A 21729-nucleotide genomic window follows, 5' to 3' on the forward strand; every position below is an offset into this window, starting at 1 on the left:
CATCATATGTTCTTATAATTGTTTGTATTTCTTTGGTGTTGGTTGTGATCTCTCCTCTTTCATTCATGATTTTATTTACTTGGGTCATTTCTCTTTTCTTTTTGATAAGTCTGGCCAGGGGTTTATAAATCTTGTTAATTCTTTCAGAGAACCAGCTCCTAGTTTCGTTGATCTGTTCTACTGTTCTTTTGGTTTCTAGTTCATTGATTTCTGCTCTGAACTTTATTATTTCTCTTCTCCTGCAGGGTTAGGCTTTATTTGCTGTTTTTTCTCTAGCTCCTTTAGATGTAGGGTTTGGTTGTGTATTTGAGACCATTCTTGTTTCTTGAGAAAGGCTTGTATTTCTATATACTTTCCTCTTAGGACTGCCTTTGCTGCATCCCAAAGATTTTGAACAATTGTGTTTAAATTTTCATTGGTTTCAATGAATTTTTTTTTTATTTCTTCTTTAATTTCCTGGTTGACGCATTCATTCTTGTGTAGGATGCTCTTTAGCCTCCATGTATTTGAGCTCTTTCCAACTTTCCTCTTGTATTGAGTTCTAGTTTCAAAGCATTGTGGTCTGAAAATATGCAGGGAATGATCCCAATCTTTTGGTACCAGTTGAGACCTGATTTGTGACCTAGGATGTGATCTATTCTGGAGAATGTTCCATGGGCACTAGAGAGGAATGTGTATTCTGTTGCTTTGGGATGGAATGTTCTGAATATATCTGTGAAGTCCATTTGGTCCAGTGCATCATTTAAAGTCTTTATTTCCTTGTTGATCTTTTGCTTAGATGATCTGTCCATTTCAGTGGGGAGGTTTTAATGTCTCCCACTATTTTGTATTGTTGTTGATGTGTTTCTTTGCTTTTGTTATTAATTGCCTTATATAATTGGCTGCTCCCATGTTAGGGACATAGATATTTACGATTGTTAGATCCTCGTGTTGGATAGACCCTTTAAGTAGGATATAGTCTCCTTCCTCATCTCTTATTATAGTCTTTGGTTTAAAATCTAGTTTGTCTGATATAAGGATTGCCACCCCAGCTTTCTTTTGGTGTCCATTAGCATGGTAAATGGTTTTCCACCCCCTCATTTTCAATCTGGGGGTGTCTTTGGGTCTAAAATGAGTCTCTTGCAGACAGCATATGGATGGGTCTTGTTTTTTAATCCAATCTGATAGCCTGTGTCTTTTGATTGGGGCATTTAGCCCATTTACATTCCGGGTAACTATTGAAAGGTATGAATTTAGTGCCATTGTATTGCCTGTAAGGTGACTGTTACTCTATATTGTCTGTGTTCCTTTCTGATATGTTACTTTTAGGCTCTCTCTTTGCTTAGAGGACCCCTTTCAATATTTCTTGTAGGGCTGGTTTTGTGTTTGCAAATTCCTTTAGTTTTTGTTTGTCCTGGAAGCTTTTTATCTCTCCTAGTTTCAGTGACAGCCTAGCTGGATATAGTATTCTTGGCTGCATATGTTTCTCATTTAGTGCTCTGAAGATATCATGCCAGTCCTTTCTGGCCTGCCAGGTCTCTGTGGATAGGTCTGTCACCAGTCTAATGTGTCTACCATTGTAGGTTACATACCTCTTCTCCCAAGCTGCTTTTAGGATTTTCTCTTTGTCTCTGAGACTCGTAAGTTTTACTATTAGATGTCGGGGTGTTGACCTATTTTTATTGATTTTAGGGGGGTTCTCTGTGCTTGTTTCCTTCCCCACTAGGGAAGTTCTCTGCTATAATTTGCTCCACTATACCTTCTGTCCCTCTCTCTCTTTCTTCTTCTTCTGGGATCCCAATTTTTCTAATGTTGTTTTGTCTTATCGTATCGCTTATCTCTCGAATTCTGCCCTCGTGATCCAGTAGTTGTTTATCTCTCTTTTTCTCAGCTTCTTTATTTTCCATCATTTGGTCTTCTATATCATTATTTCTCTCTTCTGCCTCATTTATCCTAGTAGTGAGAGCCTCCATTTTTTATTGCACTGCATTAAATAGCCTTTTTGATTTTGAATCGGTTAGATTTTAGTTCTTTTATTTCTCCAGAAAGGGTTTCTCTGATATCTTCTAGGCTTTTTTCAAGCCCAGCTAGTATCTTTACGATTGTCATTTTGAACTCTAGTTCCAACATCTTACAAATGTCCATATTGATTTAGGTCCCTGGCAGTCGGCACTACCTTTTGTTCTTTTTTATTGAGGTGATTTTTTCCGTCTTGTCATTTTGTCCAGAGGGGAATAGATGAATGAGAGAACAAAATGCTAACAGGTAACAACATCACCTGAAAAATATACACTAAACAAATCAGAAGAGACCTTTCAGAAAGTGGTTGCCTTTCTGTTCAGGGAGCTGCTGCTATTCTTTTCTTCGATCTCCTGTTGAGTTCATAGGTGTTCAGAATGGTTTGATTCCTATCTAGCTGAATTCCTGGGACCAGGCAAAATTTAGGTCTCCTACTCCACCATCTTGCTCCTCCCCTCCCAATACTGCATTGTTTTGATTCTGTTGCACATTGTTATTGTGAGTATGCCAGTCACATATACCAAAGGCCCAGCGATCTGTAAGTGAATTGTCTACCTTTCCAGGAGTTGGCTTCCCACCAACTTTCTCCTGTGATTTTGGAATCCCTTTAGTCCATCCTTCTCAGGCATTATGTACTCAAGGAACGCAGGCTAATGAGCCTTGGGCTGGAAGTCAAAAGATCCAGCTTTCCAGTTTATGACTCTCCAGTTAACTTACTTTGCCTTCCTTAAGTGCATCCAATTAATCCTCTCGTTAAAGATCTCATTTTTTTTAATCAACAGAAAAAAGAGTTGGTATTGAACTAAATGGCTTCTAAGTTAATATTTACATTTTTAATGTCAATCAACATAAGCAGTCATACACACACATTTATAAAAACACAAACTCCTGCACAGGTGCCCCCATCACCATATGTTGAGATCTCTCTGGAGAGAGCTAATTTTCTTATTTGATGTTCTGTATTTGCTGTACTCATATTAGTCTCTGCTACAGTCGCTATGCAAAGTAAGCATTTAGTATCTCTTATCTTTCTAAGGGAAAGAGCATTCCCTAAAAGAATACAGGAAAGGACTACTGTTTCCAATATAATATGAACTTGGAATAAAGAAAAATTTGTAATAAGAACATCAAAATGACATTGGGTGTTTTAGCAATGACATACATGAAAAAGTTAAGAGTTACTCCCTCATAGAGACATGAAAGGGACAACATGAAAATCTCAATATTGCTGAATCAGAGAAAATGGGACCATGGCAGGTTAACAAATGTTCCTTTCATTTTTTTCATCATTCCTCTGCAGAACGAGGTGGTGAGTGAGCTCAGTGGACTCCCTATTGAGCATAGATTGGGCCACGCTTCCCGGCAGAGGCCATGATTGCTGGCACAGCCTCAATCATGCGGCTCATCCGTGTTCTCCGCAGGACCCACTCCCTTGGCTATGTAGACCATGCTGTGGTGTATGTGCTTATTTATTTTGGGGTACAGACCCTACTTCCTCAATCTGTAGACATTAGAAAGACTTAGAGAGTAGGATGTGTCCCAAGTGCCCTCCTGCTCATTGCATCTGGGCTGGTTCCAGGCATCTGGCCCAGTGCCAGGAATGCAGTGGGCTCTCAGGAAGTATTACTGATTCTCTGCCTTCACATAATTTGTTTGTACATGTCAAGGTGTCTGAGCCGAGTCTTTGTTTTATAAGGTGTAGTTAGAGGAATAACTAATGAATTTGTTTCCAAATGTTATCAGAAAAGACTCCTATAAAATATTTATTTGAGAGAGAAAGTATGTACAAGAGGGAGGATGGGCAGAGGGAGAAGCAGGCTCCCTGCTGAGCAGGGAGCCCCATGTGGGGCTCGATCCCAGGACCCTGAGATCATGACCTGAGCCAAAGGCAGACACTTAATCCACTGAGCCACCCAGGCACCCCTGACTTCTATAAAATCTTAACACTATCCTGAGGATGCCTTTAATATCAGATTTATAATTTTCAGGGTAGGTTTTTCTATACATTATGGCATAGCAAGATTCTCTTGTAAATCAAAAATGAAGGTAGTTCAGCTAAGTCAGCTTATATTTGGAAGAATCTTGCAGAGTCTGTTTGGTACAATGGAAAGAACAGGGGGTTTGCATTCCCACGGCCTGAATTCAGACCCACCAAATTGCTGAGTGACTTTAGGCATTTTTAACCTCTCTGTGCCCCACTTTACTACCTGTAAAGTGGGGACAGTGATGCAAGGGTGTTGTGATGGTTAGAGAGAATATATGTGAATGGGGTCCAGCACACAGACCACAGACGATAAATGGTACCAGTATCACCAACACTGTTAATAACCACCAGAATTAACTTAGAAGGGGGCTAGATGCCTGACAGAACCAGAAGTGCCTCAGGATTCCTCTGGGACAGAAGACCCCTGGAAAGTAAGTGCTGTTCTTTAGAAGGCTCATTGCTGACTCTCGTGTGTTCATTTAGCGATTCTGGTCCTCTCCGCATCGCAAAGACACCCTCACCACCTGAGGAGCCTTCACCCATCCCGAGCCCAACAGCTAGTCCCAATCACACGCTGACACCTGCATCTCCTGCACCAGCAAGGCCTAGGTCACCTTCACAGGTAGGAAGAGGTCAAATACACTGGGGAGAATGGAAGAATTCGTGGTGAGGTGACCCCATCTGGGATAATCCCATGGTGCTAGGGCACTGAAAGGAGTTTCCAGTTGGGGAGGCTTTGAGGCTGTAGGCATTGTGATGGTCACTAAGGAATCAACTTAGTTCTCCAATTTGGATTCCTGTTTCCTCACATACCCTATCTTTGGTTGGGTTGAGACTTCTCTCCACAACCTCAGCTTCCTTAGGCTTGCGTGCCCTCCTCACCTCCCACCTCTTGCTCTCAGAAGGCTCTGATCAATCTCACCTTCTCCCTGGACATTCCCTCCTCTAGCAATTAAGGTTACACTTGGAGCAAGTATGGCCAAAAAGCCATGATGTTTATATGCCACTTCACATTTTTGGTATCACCCACAGGATGTGGCATGTGAGTAGACACTCAACAAAAGCATCTGGAGCAAGCGATTGAGAGACACAGTAAGGGCTGGAAAAAGTCAATATAGAGAAACATTGCCACCCTTGTCTTCCCCACTTGGGGTGAAGATAAAATTCTTACAACAAGACTTGAAGTTCAAGTCTTTGAAACTAAGGAAAGTGGTGAGAAGATCCATGGAATAGATCTGTGAATTTCTTACTTCTCAAAACACTCTAGTGGAAACTGAAGTTCGTGCTGTCTGTGGGTGGTTTCACTGAGTCCAGTGAAAAGGTTTCCTGATTGTAGTGTTAAAATTCGAATTTCTTGCTGAAATGAGGAATCCGTTTCAGTTGACTTCACAAAGGGGGTCGCCCTAGTTTAACTTGTGAGAAGCGTGGGCACCTGGCCTTGCAGCCCTGCGTGTAGCATTGACATTGAGGTGGATGGGGTCACCTTGCCTGAGTGTTTCTCGGGGGGCCCTTGCTTATTGGTGCTCCCAGAGCCACCAAGGGAGACAGCATTCTCTACTCAGTCAGGTCCCTTATTTCTCTGTGCATATCTAAATGTCAGTGACCAATATGTCCGCCCAGTGCTGTTCATGTGGCATTTCTACACATCTCACATGCCGTCTTTGGCCGAATTAGTTTGCTTGTGTCTCTGATGTTTTGTAGACAAGGAAGGGGCCTCCCGTCCCACCTCTGCCTAAAGTCACCCCAACAAAGGAACTCCAGCAGGAGAACATCATCAGTTTCTTCGAGGACAACTTTGTTCCAGAAATCAGTGTGACGACACCTTCACAGGTAAGAGCCTGCTGCGAAGCTGGGATGAACACACAGGTACCAAGGCAGAGGGACTCTCAGGGACCAGCTTTCAAGGTGGCAGAAGTTAGAGCCGGCAGCATCATTTCCGGTCTCATCCAGGTTGGCTTTAATCATGTGGTATGTCTAAAGCATTCTCAAATGGGAGGTGTACACACAGTATTTGGAAATACTGAAAAGTGTAAAATGAAGAATTTTAACAATCACTTATATCATACTGCTCTCACATAGCCACTAATGCACTTTGGTGTATTTTCCTTCAGGCTTTGGTTTCTAGGTATATGTATTGATTCTGTACCACAACATTCAGATTGTATTGTTATGGATTCCTGACTTTTCTACTTAATCATATTGAACGTTTTTTTTCATGTCATAATACTGTCTTTTCAAAAGAAAATGTGTAGGCAGAGTATTCCATCTGATGGTTGGACTAGCCCGTGATCGCAGTCACAGGTCGCTTCCCGTTTTCCTGTTTCTTCACCAGCACTTCTGCGAACATAAATATATGTTAATTCATGTTTACACCCTCAGTTACTTCTTTTATATTGCTTCCTGGTAGAGAATAGGAAAATGAAATTAAAAGAGGTGAATATTTTAAGCCTTTTGCCCTTCAGCACAAGTAACTCTATCCATTTACATGATTTGGCAGAGACACCTGGGTGCACATGCTCCAGCTGCAGCTCCCTTGGTAGGTGGCACAGCCCTCTCTGCTGGCCACTTGGTTGTCCCGTTGCCTCGAGAATGAAGATTCTTCACCTCCAGAGCTGTTCCTCATGCCACTGAAGCCATTTCTTTAAGAGTGAAAGTCCCCAGAAACATCCTGCCAGTATCACTTGCTCCCAGTGTTCTCAGGGTCAGAAATAATACCTACATTTTGCAAGAGGTGTGAACACAGTGCTGTAATTACTGAGTACATCCATAATAACACTGTGTACGACATGCCAATTACAATCACATCCTGTTGATAATGACAGGAATGATGTACTAATCACAGAGAGCTCAGGAAATAGAAACTCAGAAGCAACGCAGTGGCAAATCGTAATGTGTCATTGCTTTTAAGGGCGTTTATCAGTAAGGCGCAATAGCTTTTAGCTACTGTTTTTCTTCTTCTGTTTTTGGTAGGAGATGGTGAGTTTGGTAAGGTAACGGGGCCTTGATATGTGATTTAGCAGCTCCTTTGAGGAGGGAGCCTTGCATGTTGATGAGCACACGGACAGATAATCTCTGTGGCTACATAGATGCCTCCAGGGATAGTGGTCTCAGAGCCAGGGCTCTTCCTGGCACCTGCCATTGCATGGGCCCCAAACTCCAACAGTTTTCATTTCCAACCTCGCCCCGTCCCTTTGATTGGCTAACAGCTCGGCTTCCTTCTCTTTTTCGTTATATCAGTTTTCAGACTGAGAGTGTTTTAGGGTGATCATATCCTTATTCAAGTTGCTTTCCCCTGCACCCTTGAAGAACATGCTCTCAGTCCCATCCACTAATACAGTGTGCGCTCAGCTAGAAGCCACATGTCCTTGGCTGAAGACCCCTCCGTTTAGTGCCCGAGGCAACTGAAGTTGAGGCAACATGGCACGTAGACAAGTTCTAAAGCAAAGCTTGTGTTCAAAAGTGTTCTTTCCTTTAAAATGTTTTGTTATTTGCTGTTGGATGGCTCACATAAGGGTCCTTCGTGGTAGGAAAAAAAAAGAAAGCACTTTTTAAATTACAAATGCTACAAGAGGCCCTGAGGTACTTCTAAGAGCGTGAACTTCCGCGATACTGTTGAGTAGCAGTCGCGGGAAAAGTCAAGAGTCGGGGACAGAGGGAGAGCCGGCACCTTTCAAAGCAGAAGGGGCTCAGACTGGGGCTGCTGCAGTGACGCAGTTGGCTGGAGGGCCGCCTGCCCCAGCCTGGCTGGTCTTGGCGCACCATTCCACGGCCCTGGGGAGGACCTTTTATAAACGCTGGTTGGGTGTGCTGGGTGGTTTTGAAAGAACTAACCATCAGAGACCTTGTGGGGGTGCATTTTGGGGGCTCAGCTTCATTTATATTGTTTTCTTTTCATCGGGTGGAGGGAGAAGGGGGTTTCTCTGTTTTTTTTTTCTGCATCTGAAGCAGTGAGGCTCCCGCGGTGGACCACAGTGTGTGACCATAAGCTTCTCTGTTGACTAAGTGGCTGTTCATCTCATGTCACCATGTCAAGAGATGGCGTGAGACAGGGATTTATGTCTCAGTCCACTTTCTCACTTATTGAGTGATATGATCTAGCTTTACTTAAAAGTCCACAGATACTGCCTTTCCCTGGAGCTTCTTGACTCCTTCCTCAGTTGCTTGTTCCTCTGTAGATATCCACAGATCTGTGTTCCTTCATCCCTTTGGGGTCACATGCAGCAGAGTTTCTGAGTCAGCAGATCTGGAGTGGGGGCCAAGAATCTGTATTCCTCACAAGCCCCCCAGTGATGCTGATGCCACACGTTGTGGGATCACGCTGTGAGAAGCACTGTTGTTGGCCAGGATTTCCAAATGTATGGCCATGAACAAAGTACCACAGTGAATGAACAGATTTCTTCCAGGGAAATATCCAGCTGAGTCAAGGGTTTATCTTGATTGACCATTTATAACTGCTCCACTTAAAAGCTGCATGACTGGAAATACTCCATATTTCTGACCGTTGAACTCACACATACACATATGTGCATGCTTGTAATATCAGATGTGTTGATCAGATTATATGTCAAGCTGCATATTCTAAGTGAATGGACTGTCTCATCAGGACTATGTTTTTATTTTATTTTTATTTTATTTATTTATTTGTTGGGCAGCAAAGCAAGGTTTATTGAGCGATAGCAAAGTGATAGTACAAAGCTCCGGAAGAGGGAGGGGGCCCAAGAGCGTTGCCCCTGGGATTATGATGTTTTTAGACATGCACAGGTAAACAGTGAAAACGAATAAATAGAAATACCAGCTGTATGGAATCAGAGTATTGGAAGCTAGCAAGCTGAGATGTAGCTGAAAAGATTTTCTCCCAGATACATGCATTTATAATAATAGGGAGTGGTCCGTTTCAGTTTTTTTGTTCTTTTTCTTTTTCCCTCACTGGAAATACTTTATTTATTTATTTTTTTAAATTTTTTATTGTTATGTTAATCACCATATATTACATTATTAGTTTTTGATGTAGTGTTCCATGATTCATTGTTTGTTCATAACACCCAGTGCTCCATGCAGAATGTGCCCTCTTTAATACCCATCACCAGGCTAACCCATCCCCCTACCCTCCTCCCCTCTAGAACCCTCAGTTTGTTTTTCAGAGTCCATCATCTCTCATGGTTCCTCTCCCCCTCTGACTTACTCCCCTTCATTCTTCCCCTCCTGCTATCTTCTTCTTTTTCTTTTTTCTTAAAATATGTTGCGTTATTTGTTTCAGAAGTACAGATCTGTGATTCAACAGTCTTGCACAATTCACAGTGCTCACCGTAGCACATACCCTCCCCAACGTTTCAGTTTTATTTTGATATTTTCACAAAGGATATTAAGTCATTCTACATTGAACAGATAGGTTTATGTCCCCAGTTTGCTATTTTTATCCTGAGCTCAGTGGGGAAGAACAGCGTTTGTATTAATCCCACCCATAAGCTCCAGATGTGGTGACTGAGATATTCCTCACCACTGACAGATTTGTATGTCTCGTCCACCAAGCTTCATTACAGTGACAGTCTCTCCTGAGTGTGTCATGGGATTCGAAACAAATCAATCAGACCTGCAGAGCCCTTTAATGGCCCCAGACCTTAACTCTATCATAGAATCTTCTCTGTGAGATAGCCTTGCCTGCTTACAGGGAGAGGTCTGTGTGTCAACACCAAAGGGCTGACCTTGCTTCTCTGGTTCTGTGTTTACAAAAATGGAACTGCCAGAGGACAAACCCAGCCCTCTCTATTTTTCCCTCCCAAGAAACTAAGTAGGAAGAAATCTCCTGTGTGTTTAGGTGTGTGTTTGTGTGTGTTCCTGCATTATTCTTTTAAAACAGCATTTTCCATCAGGTCCCATAAGATGATGTGAAAAGTGGTTCCTGGTCATAGGAGGCTGGGAGGGGCTGCATCCCCTTTTCCTTTACATAGTTTATGTCAGTGTGTTCAAGGCTCTGAGAAGTTCAACAAAAGCCCTGTTTGTTTAAATAAGAGTTTCTCAAACAGTCTCCCTTTCCTCCCAAAGTACTACCTGTTCCAAGGAAATGGGCGTTTGGTGAAACATTTTTTTTTCATCTTTAATTTTTTTTATTGTTACGTTAATCACCATACATTACATCATTAGTTTTCGATGTAGTGTTTCATTGTTTGTGCATAATACCCAGTGCTCCACGCAGAACGTGCCCTCTTTAATACCCATCACCAGGCTAATCCATCCACCCACCCCCCCTCCCCTCTAGAACCCTCAGTTTGTTTTTCAGAGTCCATCGTCTCTCATGGTTCGTCTCCCCCTCTGATTTCCCCCCCTTCATTCTTCCCCTCCTTCTTCTTTTTTTTTCTTAACATATATTGCTATCTTCTTCTTCTTTTTTTTTTCTTAACATATATTGCTTTATTTGTTTCAGAGGTACAGATCTGTGATTCAACAGTCTTGCACAATTCACGATACTGACCATGGCAAATGCCCTCCCCAATGTCTATCACCCAGCCACCCCATCCCTCCCACCCACCACCACTCCAGCAACACTCAGTTTGTTTCCTGAGATTAAGAATTCCTCATATCAGTGAGGTCATATGATACATGTCTTTCTCTGGTTGACTTATTTCACTCAGCATAACACCCTCCAGTTCCATCCGCGTCGTTGCAAGTGGCAAGATCTCATTCCTTCTGATGGCTGCATAATATTCCATTGTGTATATATACCACATCTTCTTTATCCATTCGTCTGTCAATGGACATCTTGGCTCTTTCCACAGTTTGGCTATTGTGGACATTGCTGCTATAAACACTGGGGTACACGTACCCCTTCTGGTCCCTACATTTGTGTCTTTGTGGCAAATACCCAGTAGTGCAATTGCTGGATTGTATGGTAACTCTATTTTCAACTTTTTGAGGAACCTCCATACTGTTTTCCAGAGTGGTTGCGCCAGCTTGCATTCCCACCAACAGTGTAGGAGGGTTCCCGTTTCTCCACATCCCCGCCAACGTCTGTCGTTTCCTGACTTGTTAATTTTAGCCATTCTGACTGGTGTGAGGTGGCATCTCATTGAGGTTTTGATTTGGATTTCCCTGATGCCGAGTGATGTTGAACACTTTTTCATGTGCCTGTTGGCCATTTAGATGTCTTCTTTGGAAAAAAGTCTGTTCATGTCTTCTGCCCATTTCTTGATTGGAAAAACGTTCCATGCTCATGGATTGGAAGAACAAACATTGTGAAGATGTCAATGCTACCTGGAGTAGTCTACACATTCAATGCAATCCCCATCAAAATACCATCCACTTTTTTCAAAGTAATGGAACAAATAATCCTAAAATTTGTATGGAACCAGAAAAGACCCCGAATAGCCAGAGGAATGTTGAAAAAGAAAAGCAAAGCTGGTGGCATCACAATTGCGGACTTCCAGCTCTATTACAAAGCTGTCATCATCAAGACAGTATGGTACTGGCACAAAAACAGACACATAGATCAATGGAACAGAATACAAAGCCCAGAAATGGACCCTCAACTCTATGGTCAACTCATCTTTGACAAAGCAGGAAAGTATGTCCAATGGAAAAAAAGACAGTCTCTTCAACAAATGGTGTTGGGAAAATTGGACAGCCACATGTGGAAGAATGAAACTGGACCATTTCCATACACCACACACAAAAATCGACTCCAAATGGTTGAAAGACCTAAACGTGAGACAGGAGTCCATCAAAATCCTAAAGGAGAACACAGGCAGCAACCTCTGTGACCTCAGCCACAGCAACTTCTTCCTAGAAACATCGCCAAAGGCAAGGGAAGCAAGGGCAAAAATGAACTATTGGATTTCATCAAGATAAAAAGCTTTTGCACAGCAAAAGAAACAGTCCACAAAACCAAAAGACAACCGACAGAATGGGAGAAGATATTTGCAAATGATATATCAGATAAAGGGCTAGTATCCAAAATCTATAAAGAACTTATCAAACTCAACACCCAAAGAACAAATAATCCAATGAAGAAATGGGTGAAACATTTTTTAAAAGGAAGATTTAGAAGGTATTATGTCCCTGGAAACCAATTTTATGGCATATAAATAGGATTTTAACAGATCAAGACAGAAAAAGCAATCGTGTATATATACACATAGATATGTACACATGCAGGGTTGTTTCTTTTTCCTTCAAACAGTGTTTTGGACTGCCTTCTCTTCTAATTCCTCCAGGTTCACCCTCCTTTCCCACCAGGGCTTTCCATAGGGACTGCGGCTCTGAGCAAATAGTTTTGCTTGGGGGGTGCTGGGTGGAGGACTCTGTCCATATAACCAGTTTGAGTCTCTTGAAGTGAGCATATCAGCAACATTCTGGTGGTCAGTCTCACGGGATTCCATGCACAAAATGCCATGCTAGTCTGCTCACCAGCTGCCCTCTTGGAAACAAACCTGGGCACCACGTTCCAGGATGACTGGGTGGACATGAGCCCCAGAGTTCCTCCATATAGAGTAGGGTCACAGAGTGCTCCAAAGAGGAGGGGGTGGGCCAGGCCCACGTGGTCCTGGTGCAGACTTGGGGTGCCCTGACTGGATAGCCTTGCTAGCCACAGATACCACCACCAAAAGAGGACTCAGAAAATACCAGGAAAGGTGCTCAAAAGGGTGGGGGCGCCCAGAGGGGCAGGGCTAGGGGCAGGGTTCCTGCTTGCCTATCTATGACTCAGAAGAGATTACCTATTTTCAGAATTTTTTTTCATAGCAGGTAACCTTCAGGTATTTTGCCTAAATTTTTTCCCAACAACGATGTTGCTCATTTTCTCTCTTTCATATAGCATTCTCCTTTACAAACCCAGATGAATTATCTTTTGACCATCCCAGTTTATTCCTCCAGGCCCATATTGCCGTTCTTGCTGGGAGTACCTGCAGTGGGGGAAGGCAAGACAACGGCACAGCCTTGCAGTCATGGGGCTGTGGGTGTCACGTTAGCACCATTAACTGTGATACCCTTACAATTCCGCTCTCTGGCCAAATGCTACATCTCACATTTTAAGTTCATGAAATCGTCCTGTTTTTCCTACCCAATCAAATGGAAGTAGATTTTCAGCTTGCTTAATAAGTTCGCAAAAGGGTCTTTTTTGTCTGGTCAATCCAGACAGAGGCCATCCTGCAATCCTGTGTGTGCGCACCCCTCATTTCCCAGGTATCTGTCACCTGGTTTTGAATATTGCCCTGGCTTTTCTTTTCAACCGTAGCTATATTTCTGGACCAGCTGCCTCTTCCTTCAGTTGATATTTTTTCAAAGTAAACATGTTAGCATTCTTGTAACACAGAAAGAATTAGGAATACGGAAATTGGAAGGAAGAAAATTGCATTTCAAGCCTCGATTTGGTCCATCTATTGCCCTGGTGGGTCACCCGTGGCACTGTGGGTTCCTTCAGCAGTGGTAGCCATGCAGTGCGGTTTATTTTTCATCTGGGGCCCTGACAATATTCTTAAATCATTGTGTAAGTTGGCCTCACAACCTTCTCAGGTTCTCAGACTCCTAACGTCTAAAATGCCTAGACTTTTTGCACTTTCCCTGTTTTGCATTTTATATTCTACCCCTCTACAAAGCATCTTATGGTGTAAAGCTTTTTTGAGATTCTGTATTTTTGAACATGGTTTGAGATATGGACAGAGAGCGGGGGTTAGCTGGTGCCAAGAGGCCAGCAGAGGAAGGGGGGAAGGGGAACACAGAAGAATGAGTTGGGGAGAAGGGAAGGAGCTCCTGATGGGGAAGCACGTGACTGAGCATGTTCTATGCAAAGTCTTCCTCGATTGAGTCTTGACATCATTCCTGTGATTTACAGGCCATTAATCCCTACTCTAAAGTTGTGCAGACTTGTCATCTTTCTGCCATACTGTGGCTCCCTGGGCAGATGTGGAAAGCAGAAGCCTGTAGACTGTGGGTGCCAGCATCTTAAGCACCTGAGAGATAGTGGATACTAGATGTCCAGTTAATTGAACAAGTCCATCTTAACTCTTTCTCTCCTTAATGTTCAGGATGCATGTTATCGAGAAACGTCTCTGGGTTTTCGATATTAGCAATGTCCTTCAGGTTGTTACATATCAGCGATATTATTAAATTCCAGATGCGGTGGTAGGAGGGTCTTTGTTCATCCAGTGGTCATCACAGAAGGTCACTGTAAGCACAGGTTCTAGCCCTCTCCCCTCTGTCCCTCTTCTCAGTACTGTCAGCTGTTACACTCTTGCTCAGAGTGTATGCAAGGCCAATGAGCAAACTCATGACATGCTACACTAAGGATGGTTGTACCATCTACCAACCTGTTCCAATAAAAACCAAACCATCCCACCTAGGGAAACAGTTCCTTAGAAAGTTTAGTTTGCTGTGTGTCAGCTCACGAGAGCATTTGCTGGATTATATAAACGTAGGTAGGCACATAGAGCAAATGTAACATTTGTGACAAGTCTAGGTCATGGGTAAATGGATCTTCATTGTACTATTTTAGCGTTTCTATCTGACCTCCCCTGCCTTATTGGGAAGTTATAAGTGTCCTGCATCATATTTAGAATAGAGTAAATGTCCTCAAAATAAACTTAGTAAGAGATTAAAAAATAAAAAAACTCTTGGGAAGAAATAGTACTTACGGCTTTATTGTCATCCAGCTCACTGAAATATTGTGTTATAATTTTTTAAAATTTTATTTTATTTTATTATGTTAGGCACCATACAAAACATCCTTGGTTTTTGATGTAGTGATCCATGAGTCATTGTTTTCATATAACACCCAGTGCTCCATGCAGTACTTGCCCTCCTTAATACCCATCACGAGGCTAACCCATTGCCCCACCCCCTTTCCCTCTAGAACCCTCAGTTTGTTTCTCAGAGTCCATAGTCTCTCATGGTTCATCTCCCCCTCCGATTCCCCCCTCCCCTTCATTTTTCCCTTCCTTCTCCTAATGTCCTCCCTGCTATTCCTTATGTTCCACAAATAAATGAAACCATATGATAATTGACTTTCTCTGCTTGACTTATTTCCCTTAGCATAATCTCCTCCAGCCCTATCCATGTTGATGTAAAAGTTGGGTAGTCATCCTTTCTGATGGCTGAGTAATATTCCACTGTGTATATGGACCACATCTTCTTTATCCATTCATCTGTTGAAGGGCATCTCGTCTCTTTCCACAGTTTGGCTATTGCGGACATTTGGCTATTGCTGCTATGAACACTGGGGTGCACATGGCCCTTCTTTTCACTACATCCATGTCTTTGGGGTAAATACCCAGTAGTGCAATTGTTGGGTCGTAGGGTAGCTCTATTTTTAAATTTTTGAGGAACCTCCACACTGTTTTCCAAAGTGGCCGTACCAACTTGCATTCCCACCAACAGTGGAAGAGGGTTCCCCTTTCTCCACAACCTCTCCAACATTTGTTGTTTCATTCCCTGTCCATTTTTGCCATTCTAACTGGTGTAAGGTGGTAGCTCAATGTGGTTTTGATTTGAATTTCCCTGATGGCTAATGATGGTGAACATTTATTCATGTGTCTGTTAGTCATTTATATGTGTTCTTTGGACAAGTGTCTGTTCATGTCTTCTGCCCATTTTTTGACTTGATTATTTGTTTTTTGGGTGTTGAGTTTGAGAAGTTCTTTATAGATCTTGGATACCAGCCCTTTATCTGTAGTGTCATTTGCAAATATCTTCCCCCATTCTGTGGGTTGCCTCTTTGTTTTGTTGACTGTTCCTTTGCAGTGGGCAGAAGCTTTTTATCTTGATGAAGTCCCAAAAGTTCATTTTTACTTTTATTGCACTAGCCTTTGGAGATGTATCTTGAAAGAAGTTGCTGTGGCCGATGTCAAAGAGGTTACTGCCTATGTTGTCCTCTAGGATTTTGATGGATTCCTGTCTCACATTGAGGTCTTTCATCTACTTTGAGTTTATCTTTGTGAATGGTGTTAGAGAATGGTCGAGTTTCATTCTTCTGCATGCGGCTGTCCAATTTTCCCAGCACCATTTATTGAGGAGACTGTCTTTTTTCCATTGCGCATTCTTTCCTGCTTTGTCAAAGATTATTTGACCATAGAGTTGAGGGTCCATATCTGGGCTCTCTATTCTTTTCCATTGGCCTATATGTCTGTTTATGTGCGAGTACCATGCTGTCTTGGTGATCACTGCTTTCCTCAGAATACAGGGATAGAGGGAACATTCCTCAAGTTCATAAAATCCATCTATGAGAAATCCACAGCAAATATCATCCTCAATGGGGAAAAGCTGAGAGCCTTTCCCTTAAGATCAGGAACACATCAAAGATGCCTACTCTCGCCACTGTTGTTCAACATAGTACTAGAATTCCTAGCAACAGCAATCAGACAACAACAACAAAAAATAAAATATTCAAATTGGCAAAGAAGAAGTCAAACTCTCTCTCTTTGCAGATGACATGATACTTTATGTGGAAAATCCAAAAGACTCCACCCCCAAATTACTAGAACTCGTACAGCAATTCAGAAATATGGCAGGATACAAAATCAATGCACAGAAATCAGTTGCTTTCTTATACACTAACAGTGCAACTATAGAAAGAGAAGTTAGAGAAATGATTCCATTTACAATAGCACCAAAAACCATAAGATATCTTGGAATAAACCTAACCAAAGAGGTAAAGGATCTATACTCTAGGAACTACAGAACACTCATGAAAGAAATTGAAGAAGACACAAAAAGATGGAAAAATATTCCATGCTCATGGATCGGAAGAATAAACATTATTAAAATGTCTGTGCTACCCAGAGCAATCTATACCTTCAGTGCCATCCCGATCAAAATTCCAGTGACATTTTTCAAAGTGCTGGAACAAACAATCCTAAAATTTATATGGAATCAGAAAAGACCCCAAATCGCCAAGCAAATGTTGAAAAAGAAAAATAAAACTGGTGGCATCACGTTTCCTGATTTCAAGCTATATTAAAATATTGTGTTATCAGTAAGAAATCATTGTGTGTGTGTGTGTGTGTGTGTGTGTGTGTGTGTGTGTGTGTGTGTGTGTGTGTGTGTCTGCCTGCCTGCCTGCAGTTTGGAGACTCTAAATGTTTTGTGTCTATGGCTATAAAATGATATCTCTGTTACCTGATGCGCTTTAAGAATAATGCCATAAAGGATGCATTGTTAACACAAAAAACTAATAAATTACAGAGAAGCAAAAAGTAAAAATTTAAAAGCATAGTGATGTTTCCCAGCAAAACCACTCTTGCTAATGTACTTTTTGTCATGGGGTAGAGGGAGAGGAGAAAGAGACTCTTAAGCAGGCTCCATGTCCAGCCCAGAGCCTGATGCAGGGCTTGATGTCACAACCCTGAGATCATGACCTGAGCCCAAATCAAGAGTTGGATGCTTAACCGACTGAGCCACCCAGGTGCCCCCGAAGTATACATTTTGATAAGTTTTGAAATATATGTACACCCGTGAAACCATCACCAGGATCAAGATAATGAATATACCTGTCACCCCCAGAGTTTCTTTGAGTCTGTAATCGCTCCTGTTCCTCTCCACATAATGCACCCTCCAGGCAGACACTCCTCTTTCTGTTCCCATATATTCGTTTGAATTTCCTAGAATTTTATATAGATGGAATCATACAGTGTGTGTACCCTTTTTGGTCTGGCATCTTTTATTCGGCATAATTATTATGAAGTTCATCCATTTTGTAGCATGTATCAGCAGCTCATTTCTTCTCACTGTGGAGTAGTACCTCATTGTATGGACACATCAGGGTTTGGGGGATTTTTCATCTATTGATGGATATTTGGGTTTCCAGTTTTTGGCTCTTATAAATAAAGGTACTGTGAACATTTGTGTACAAATCTTTGTGTGTACACATGCTTTTATTTCTCTTGGGTAAGTTTCTGAGGGTAAACTGGCTGGATCATATGGGAGGAATGAGTTTAACTTTCTAAGTAACTGCCAAACTTCTAAGTGATTATACTATTTGTGTTTCCATCCACATTGCAAAAGAGTTCCAGTTCTTCTACATCCTTGCCAACACTTACTTTGGTTAATCTTTTTAATTTTAGCTGTTCTGGGGGCACCTGGGTGGCTCAGTTGGTTAAGCATCTGCCTTCGGCTCAGGTCATGATTCCAGGGTCCTGGGATTGAGTTCCGCATCGGGCTCCCTGCTCAGTGCGGAGTCTGCTTCTCCCTCTCCCTCTCCCTCTCCCTCTGCCTGCTGCTCTGCCCACTTGTGCTCTCTATCTCTCTGTCAAATAAATAAACAAAATCTTTTAAAAAAATTTTGGCTGTTCTGGTAAGTGTATAGTGTTATTTCATTGCAATTTAGTTTGCACTTCCCTAATGGCTAATGATGTTAAACATCTTTTCACGTACTCATTTGACATCCGCTTATCTTCTTTTCCCCCCAGCTCTACTGAGGTATAGTTGACAAATAAAAATTGTATGTATTTAAAGTATACAATTTGATGTTTTGATATATGTACACACTGTGAAGTATTCTCCCCAATCCAGGTAATTAACATATCCATCTCTTCACATAGTTACCCCTTTTTTTGGTTATTATTGTTCTTGATGTGAGAACACTTAATATCTATATTTTTGGCAAATTTCAAGTGTATAATATACTGTTTTTACTTATAGTCGCCATGCTGAACATTATAGATCTTTAGGACTTGCTTAACTGAAATTGTATACCCCTTGACCAACATCTCCCTATTTCCCCTCCTCCTAAGCCCTGGCAACCACCATTCTACTCTCTACTTCCATGATTTTTACTGTTTTAGACTCCACATATAAGTGAGATCATTTATTTTTCTGTGTCTGGCTTGATTTACTTAGCATAAAAACTTCTGCACAGCAAAGGAAACAAGAGTGTAACAGGCAACCTAAGGAATGGGAGAAAATACTGGCAAATCATCTGTCTGAAATATATAAGGAACTCCTACAACTCAATAGCAAAAAATAAAATCAAATATTTGGATTTAAAAATGGATAAGGGACCCAAATAGACATTTCTCCAAAGAAGACATACAGATTGCCAACAGGCATATAAAAAGGTGCTCAACACCACTGACCATCAGAAAAATGTAAATCAGAATCACAATGAGCTGTATCACCTCACACCTGTTAGAACGACTATCATCAAAAAAACAAAAAATAACAAATGTTGGTGAAGATGTGGAGAAAAGGGAATCCTTGTACATTCCTGATGGGAATAGAAATTGGTAGAAGTACTAAGGAACACAGTATGGAGTTTCCTCAAAAAATTAAAAGTAGAACTACTTTATGATCCAGCAATCCCACTTCTGGGTATTTATCTATAGGAAATGAAATTAGTATCTCAAAGAGATAGCTGCACTGCCATGTTCACTGCGGCATTATTCACAATGGACAATACATGGAAACAACCTAACTGTCCATCAGTGGATGAATGAGTAAAGAAAATGTGGTATATATGCACAGGGGAATATTATTCAGCCTTAAAAATGTAAATCCTGCCATTTGTGACAATGTGGATGAGTCTAGAGGGTATTATGACATCAGTATATCATCCCTGGTATCTGTGAAAAACTTTTGCTGATGTATTTATGTATGTATGTATGTATTTATTTGATTGATTGGGTTTTGAGACTCCCTTATATATTCTGGATACAAGTCTTTTGTCAGATAGATGATTTACAAATATTTACTCTCAGTGTGTGGCTTATCTTGTCATTCTCTTAGTGCTTTTTTGAAGAGTAGAAGGTGTATATTTTGTTGGAGTCCAATTTATCCCTTTATTTCTTTTTTAAGAATTAGACATTTCATGTCACATCTGAAAAAGTCTTTGCCTAGCCAGGGCCAAAAAGGTTGTTTCCTGTGTTTTCTTCTAGAAGTTTTATGGTGTAAGGTTTTATAGTTAGGGTCTGTGACCAATTTGGAGTTAATTTTTTAATACAGGTTGAAGTTTATTTATTTCTTTATAAATGATGTGTGATTGTTGAAAAGTCTATCCTTATTCTACTGAATTCCTTTGTACCTTTGTGGAAAATCAGTTATCCCTATGTATGTGGTTCTATTTCTGAACTCTGTGGTTTTCCATTGATCCATTTGCCTACCTTTTATGCCAGTACCATATTACCTTGATTACTGTCACTTTATGGAAAGCTGTCTTGAAATCAGATAAGGTTAGTCCTTCAACTTTGTTATTCTTTTTCAGAGTTCTTTTGCCTATTCTAGATCCTTTGAATTTCCATATGAATTTTAGAATTGATATGTAAATTTCTACAAAAACACCTTCTGGGGTATTTTATTAGATTCCTAGGGCTGTTTTAACAAAGAACCATGAACTGGGTGGCTTATACCAACAGACATTTATTCTCTCACAGTTCTGGAGGCTATACATCCGAGATCAAGGTCATGATCAAGTCTGAGATCAGCAAGGCCATGCTTCTGAAGGTCTAGGGGGTGGATCCTTTCTTGCCTCTCTCTCTTGGTGATTGCTGGCAGTATTTGGTGTTCCTTGGCACCTAGAACATTATTCCAATAATGTGTGTCTGTGTGCTCTGTGCTCTGTATCCACACATGGCATTCTCCTTGTGTTTGTGTATCCAAATTTCCCTGTTTTTATAAGCTCACTGGTCATTGCATTAAGGCCCATCCTAATTCAGTATGACCACATCTTTTTTTTTTTTAAGATTTTATTTATTTATTTGACAGAGAGAGACACAGCGAGAGCAGGAACACAAGCAGGGGGAGTGGGGGAGGGAGAAGCAGGCTTCCCACCGAGCAGGGAGCCAGATGCGGGGCTCGATCCCAGGACCCTAGGATCATGACCTGAGCCGAAGGCAGACGCTTAACAACTGAGCCACCCAGGCGCCCCAGTATGACCGCATCTTAATTTCATTAAATTTGCAAAGGCCCTATTGCTAAATAACATCACATTCACAGGTTCCTTATGATCATGAATTTTGGGGGCATGGGGAGAGGCGCACAGTATTCAACCCAGTACAGATATTGATTGGTATTGCACTGAATCTGTAGATCAGTTTTGGGAGCATTGACATATTAATTATACTGAGTTGTGTGACCCATAAACACTGTATAGCTCTCCTTTTATTTAGGTCTTCTCTAATTTATCTTTGCCGTGTTTTGTAGTATTGAGTGTACAGGTATTTCTTGTCATTGGTTGGGTTTATTCCTGAATATTTCATATTTTTAGAGCTTTTGTAAGTTGCATTTTTAAAATTTCAGTTTCTGGTTGTTCATACTGTTATATATAAATACAACCGATTTTTGTATATTAATGCTATATCCTGCAGCCTTGCTAACCTCAATATTAGTTCCTGTAGCTTTTTATAGATTTCCTTGGATTTTTCTATATTAGTGGTCATATCTTCTGTGAACAAAGATTAGTTTTACTTTTTTCTTTTTACTCTGGATGCCATTTATTTCTTTTTTCTGCTTATTTTAATTTCACTGTCTAGTACTACCAGTATTGTTGAGTGGAAGTGGTGAGGGAGCCATCCTTGTCTTGATCTTAGGGGAAAATCTTCCAGTTTTTCATAATTAAACATAGTGATAGCTGTAGGTTTTCATAGATACTTTTATCAGGTTGAGGAAATTGCCTTTTTTTCCTACTTCACTGAGAGTTTTGAACAGAAATGGATGTGGATTTTTTCAAATACTTTTTGCACATCTATCAAGATGATTGTATGAGTTTTCTTTTTTAGTTTGTTAATATGATGAATTACATTCATGAGTTTTCAAATGGCAAGTCAATCATG

The 21729-nt window shown here is 41.2% G+C and overlaps 1 protein-coding gene across 2 annotated transcripts in view; it reads left to right on the forward strand.

Moving 5' to 3' along the window:
• Positions 1–21729, forward strand: part of AMPH (amphiphysin) — a 309085-nt gene that overhangs the window by 226949 nt on the left and 60407 nt on the right. For both annotated transcript variants that reach the window (XM_035723411.1, XM_027574926.2), the window contains exons 10-11: positions 4466–4604; positions 5684–5812. In XM_035723411.1, coding sequence (XP_035579304.1) covers positions 4466–4604; positions 5684–5812 — 268 coding nt within the window. The remainder of the gene's footprint in view (positions 1–4465; positions 4605–5683; positions 5813–21729) is intronic.

Source organism: Zalophus californianus, chromosome 12 (genome assembly GCF_009762305.2).
Source record: "Zalophus californianus isolate mZalCal1 chromosome 12, mZalCal1.pri.v2, whole genome shotgun sequence".
In the NCBI taxonomy this organism is placed as follows: Eukaryota; Metazoa; Chordata; class Mammalia; order Carnivora; family Otariidae; genus Zalophus; species Zalophus californianus.